Genomic DNA, 6,000 nt, shown 5'->3' with positions numbered 1-6,000 from the left:
CAGGAATCTTCCTCTGTTCTTTAATGCAGATCCCCGCACGATCCTCTGAATTGGGTCCCTGCGCCTGAGCTGGTTTACCTTGTTCTTAACTGGCTTAAATGAGGCCACGAGTAGATGCCTTCTCTGTAGCTAGCTGTGAACGCAGTCGCGCTTCTGCTCCTGGCTTATCCTGCTCTTGTGGGTGCTAGTTGAGCCTATTCCTAGCTGAGCACTCTTGCAACTCACTTCACTTCAAACCAGCTAGGCTAGCAAAGGTTTCTGTTTATCTTTCTCAGAGTACAGATGTCGGCAGAGGTAAGTGCAGGTGTAAGAGGTTATCAGCAGTCTGACCTCTGCCACTCAGTCCTGCAGGTCGTCCCTGCTCTGTCTAATCTGCTGGTGGAGTGACTTGCGAGGGTGCCGATGCAATTTCTTTGGGTGAAAAGGTTTAGGGGTGGAAGACCAACTGACTTTAAGTGAAACTGGGAGTGTGTTTTCGCTCCAGCAGTTCTGCTGGCAGGTTGAGGAGGCAGTAACTTTTGGCAGAGGAGTGGTGACACGCTATGGAGGGCAAGGTGGTCATTTTTTCTGCCAAGACTTCTGTATGCTTTTTAAGTTGGTCTTATCAGCAGGACCAGCATGGCCTGAAACTAGATCCTGAGGTGACACCATATCTTTAGTTGTAGCGTTTGACTCTGCATGCAGATAAAGCCTAGCCTTTGAGCAAACACCTTCAAACACACCAGACTCTTCTGATGGAAACTAATCAGAAGTTCAAAGGAAAGAAGTGGCGTTTCCTCCTTCTCTGTGGTCTCCTTTCCCAGTGCTTCCATTCCTGTTGTACTACCCAAAAGGCTTTCTTGGTGGATGATGCAATTAGGAGGAGACGTTTACAAGCTTTCATGAAATAAATACGTCAGCATTTGAAATGTTCCATTCAGGCTCCATCAATCCTTTCCAGGTAAAACACAATTACTTGTGCCTTGTTGTGACATGCATATATTCGTGTTGCTTTAAAAAGCCCTCCAGGCAGATTTGAATAGTTAGCAAAGTACCTTTTATTTGTAATAAAAATAAATTCCAGAGCAAACATTGGGATCTGGTTTTAGCTGGATTCATAGAGGGTTTCTGAGCTCTACTGCCATTACTTACATCTTTGATGCTGATGTTCATTTCTCTTTTGTGGGGATGAGCAGAAGGGCAGTTCACCTGTAGGAAAAAAAGGCTTTGCTGTTCAAGCAATTTCTTGCACTTTTTAGTAGTCCAGTCATGAGTGTTCACTAAAGTAAGTTCTCTGATCATTTTTATACATGTCATGGGGAAGAGTCATCTTTACTTTGGGAAGCTTCTTAAAACAGTTAATTTTTGGAGTGGTAGGAATGGCTTAACTAAAACAGCAGACATGAGGTCCATGTGGCTGTTGCATCTGGAACTAGACACTGTGGTTCAAGAGTTAAATTTTTTGGCACTTAGTCTCTTTTCTGCAATTGGCCTTTCCCTCATGGGAGAATGGGAAAATACCACTCTTTGGTATATATTCTCTCATCCTAATTACTGTTCCAAGTGTCTGAGGTTACTGATTTAAGGAATAAGAGAGTTGTTACATTTCCAGTTGAATATTGACCGGCAAATTCCAATGTAGCTGGTGTCAAACACATACTGAGATTCCCCCAAGTGTTTTCTTTGTGTGTTGTGCATACCCGCTTTTTGGGTATGCAATACACAGAGTCAGAAGAGTTTTGGGAAGCTTATAATGAGGATGCCGATGATGTAGGTCTTTTGTTTGTGGTGAAATATGGGAGACCGAGAGCATTCCCTGATCCCAAATGAGAGGGTTGTGCCTAGCTTGTGCAGTAGCTCCAGGAGCCAGCGTATATCTGGCCTTCCAGAGCACGGTGCTTCAGGGGAAGAGGAGGGAATATAATGTTCTTTTCAAGGTATCAGGTGTACTTTGTAGCACTTTCTCAGACTTTGACATTCTCGACTTTCGAGAATTCTTCCTGAAAAAACAAACGAGCTGAAAAACCGAAGCCCTAGAGATTCTGAGGTTTTTCAGGTCTTGCATGCAAGGGCTGCGTGCTGCAGAGCCCTGGGGAACTTCTGAACTGAATAAATCTAAATAAAATAATTCATTGGTGTCTTTGTCACCTACCACAGAAAAATGAAAAGCTGATTTGATGTGGAGGATGCATTTTTGTTATCGCTTTCGTGTTCTCCTCGTGCCTAGCTGTCTGACTTGAGTTCTCACTGTGCTTTGCTTTCCACATATGGAAAGTAGACTGATAGGAGACAAAATGAAGATGATAGGGAGTACCTCGTGCTCACCAGACTTGCTCTACGTTTCTGTTTCACCTCGGAGCTGAGCAGTCCTGGGCCCCTCTAGACTGGCCTTTTTCTTAGCCATAGGGTTTATGATTTACCAAAAACAAACAAGCAAAGGAAAAAAAACCCATGCACTGGGCTCGTTTCTCTGTGTAACTTGGCAGATGTGGGACACTGCCATAAGGCACTTTGCTTTGGCAGATGGGGCTGTTTTCTACCTATGCAAACAACCTTGCTGCGCTTGCTGCCTGGAAGCACATTTCAGGAGCAAGAAAGATTCAGTGGAGCGCAATGCTTCCTTCCAGGCTCCTGTCCACTTGTAGACGTTTTGAGCTGGTGATACAGTGCCACTTGCACTCTAGCAGGGATAATTTCTTTGTTCTGTAAATCTGCTTTTTCTGGGTTTTGTTTTTTGTTTGTTTGTTTTGCAATTGCTTTTTCTCTTTTTGGCTTTTTTTTTTTTTTTGCTTTCCAGAAAAATGACAGAGAGACTTACTGTCTCCATCATCAGTGATACCAATTTTTTTTTTTTTTTGCTTTCCAGAAAAATGACAGAGAGACTTACTGTCTCCATCATCAGTGATACCAAGAGAAGCCCTATGCAGTGTTGTCTGAGTTGGGAACAAGCTCAACACATCCCCTTTAGTCATGTGAAGTCCAGCTGATTTTTTTTAATTTCTTTTTGACTCAGAGGCAGTGCAAGCTGTTGCACGCAGCTTCCCATATGCAGCAGCAGCCGGAACTGGGCTCAGTTTAAGAGATGGCTGAATTGTCTTTAACATATTTTCAGTAACAAGGTGAAGTCAAAGCAAAAGTTGTGATGGGAGACTTTGTGGCACAAATAACTAAATAGAGACCCAGGGAGTGAAATGGGTGAGCCATGCTATGTAGTGTTACCTGGAAAGATGCCCTCTTCATGCACATGCCCCTGCGGAGGCTGCGTTTGAACAGGATTTTGGCTGTTGGCAGCAGCTTTCTGTTGCCTCGACCGCTGGGCCTTTGGGGGATGGCCGGCTCTCTCTTTTTATTGCAGGGACCCTGACCTGCTCCAGCCAATGGGTCCTGACAGTGGTTTGCTGCTACCGCTGCCTGCCCTGGTGCCTGTTTCTAACCCCTCCTGATATGCTCCCTTAGCATTGCCCAGGCACTCAGCCTTTGCAGCTCTGGGTTTGCCCCCCCCCGTGTCTTTTTGGTGCAGAGTGGGATGTAGCAAGTGTAATGTGTTTCCGGAGATCGAGCAAGCCATGGCTGGATCTCGCTGGCAGGAAGTTGCACCCCATAGTCCAAGCTCTGAGCCTCCCTTATGTGCATTTAAACAGTGACTAAGTTCCAACTGTTAGTTTCAACGTGTGTTTGGTTTGTCGTAGAACAGTGAGTGCCATATTTGGACTTCTTGTGGTCCGACGACTGTCTCCACCTCATTTATATTGTAGTTCTTTGGTAGTCCTTTGATAGCTACGAATATCTTGATGGCTAATCTGGTATCCGTCTGTGTACCAGTCGCACTGTCTAGCTCTTCTTTGCTTCCTAGCTACTGTAATTAGGTCTGGGATGTTTTTAGGCCTTCCAAACATTGCTCTGAGCTTCAGTGATCAGAGAAGCTCCAAATGTTTAATGAATTCTTATCAGCAGCAAGTGAAGCGAAGGAAAGAAGCAAAAAGAAGTGGTGAAAGAACTGGCAAATGTGGTGTGAGCTTAGCATGCTGCCTGGAGCGAGCCTGGGCAGCTAGGTGTATATTGAACATCACAAGTGCTTACAGTATGCCTGAGTACAACTGCGGGGTACATTATAATATGGTGGTACTTCTCCTCAGCAATTTATACCACCCTACCATAATGGATAGTCTTGCTGGGATATGATTGAATTGTGTTTGGCTGGTATAGTAGAATGACTGTGAAGGAATCAGCATTGGAATTTGAGCTGCAACTCTGTGCTCCGGTCTGTGCTCTGCTATCACTTCACCTGGGCTCTCGCTTGCAGTCCTGCGTTAGAGTACAAAAGGCAGGAGAGTTACCAGTTCAGCCTGGAAACTCATTAGAAAGCTTTTCAGTGAAATAAAAGTACTTTAATTTCCTTGAAACTGGTTTTAAAATCACTGAGAACATGAGGGTGAAAAGCAAGACCTCTGCATTCCTTTCTATACTGTAGATTTATAAGTTGCTGAAGACATGTCTACTGAATCCAGTTATAGGGTGTTCCGTCAACTGGGCCTAAATTCACTAGAAGCTATAATTTCAAATAAGTCTAAAACCTGGGTATGAGGTTCTGGAGACAGAAGACTTCTACTAGTCTAAAGTAGAAGTCTTTTGGGGATGACAATACCAGAATGGTTCTGATTGTAGAAAAGATGCTGTTTAAACCAGCAGACACACCAGTCGCTTTTGCCAGTGAATCTCAGAACAGGATGAGCTGGCATAGCCATATTTAAATTGAGGCTTTTGCATATTGAGGAATGTCTTTCAAAAGTCTTCCCCCTTGTCAACATTATGGGATGAAGTGAAATTAAAGGATAGCCCATATATCTGCACGGGGACTTACAGGGTTTTTCTTTATTTGCTAATTTGTGTTCATTTGGCTGGTGTGCTGGCCTGGGCCTTATTGTTCCCAGCTGTATGGAAAAACAGTAGCGTGGGAGAACTGGGAACCAAAAAGAACAGTGTCATTTCTCCAAGCCGGAGAATCGCTTAGTCTTTTTTTCAAAACAGAGCCTGGCTCTGTCTCTGGATACTGCAGGTTTGTTGGTCTTTTCACTTCAGGCATCTTCAAAATACTCTTGGAAAGTAACAGTGGGACATCCTGTATTTCAGCTGGTGGGGAGATTCAGGGTGACCCAGCATGTGGCTGCTTGCTTTAGAGCAACCTAAATGAATGGTGCTATGTACTGTAATCCATCAGGCTCTTGAGAAAGAGTTTGAAAGGTGGACCGAAAAGCATATCCATGCTTTGCACTGTAAAAGCAGGTTGCTGCCCAGACTTTTGAAGTTAGTTCAGCATCTAGCTTAGCCATGCTGTGCTGTCCAGGACATGTAACATCCTAGAAATGTTCTCCCATCCTGGCTGTGAGGATGAGAAAGACAGTGATGTTCTGCGCAGGATGGTGTTATGCGCTGCCATGCTCTTTTGTCCTGGCTCTGGCCTTTATGGGACCCTTCACCAAAATGGTTTGGTTTACTAAACCAGAAGAAAACCAGTTGCTTTTTTAGTTAGCAAGCTGAATTAGCTCAGCACAGGATCTGAGGCGCACCAGCGTCCTTGTGCAATTAGTGCTGGGGATGCACTGTGTGGAAAGAGTCGGGGGGGGGGAAGCAGAGGGGAGCCCCCCTCCCCCAAACCCCCTGCTTCCAGCAGCAGTGAGCTGGTGGATCTGCTCCGGTTTCTCCTGAGATGCCACCCTTACCGGTCAGGGAGGCGCCCTGCTCACATCGCTGCACTGGGGAGGAGGGCATGGCCAGGCAGACGTGTAGCTGGCGGCGTTGCTGCCGCCAGCAACCTGCCGGGAGCAAAATGCAAACTGCTGCATGGGAGCTCTTCCATGTGACTCATCTGTGTGTCGGGCTGTAACATACAGCGTGTGTCGCTGGTTTGCTCAGCTGGGCTATCAGCGTAGTGTGTGTCTAAAAAACTTTGATTTTAGGGCTGTTGGACAAGATACATTCTTTTTTAGAGAGCTCTTGTGTGGCTTCTAAGTTTGCTTTTTG

The 6,000-nt window shown here is 45.3% G+C and overlaps 1 protein-coding gene across 1 annotated transcript in view; it reads left to right on the top strand.

The window, feature by feature from the left end:
- The first annotated feature begins 282 nt into the window (after positions 1–282).
- LOC112963238 (rho GTPase-activating protein 39-like) overlaps positions 283–6,000 on the top strand; it is a 66,115-nt gene continuing 60,397 nt past the window's right edge. The window contains exon 1 of the mRNA XM_026060160.1: positions 283–294. Within this exon, the coding sequence (XP_025915945.1) occupies positions 283–294 (12 nt within the window). The remainder of the gene's footprint in view (positions 295–6,000) is intronic.

The sequence above is a fragment of the Apteryx rowi genome, unplaced genomic scaffold (genome assembly GCF_003343035.1).
Source record: "Apteryx rowi isolate R43461 unplaced genomic scaffold, aptRow1 scaffold_0, whole genome shotgun sequence".
In the NCBI taxonomy this organism is placed as follows: Eukaryota; Metazoa; Chordata; class Aves; order Apterygiformes; family Apterygidae; genus Apteryx; species Apteryx rowi.
This window is presented reverse-complemented; position numbering and strand designations above follow the sequence as displayed.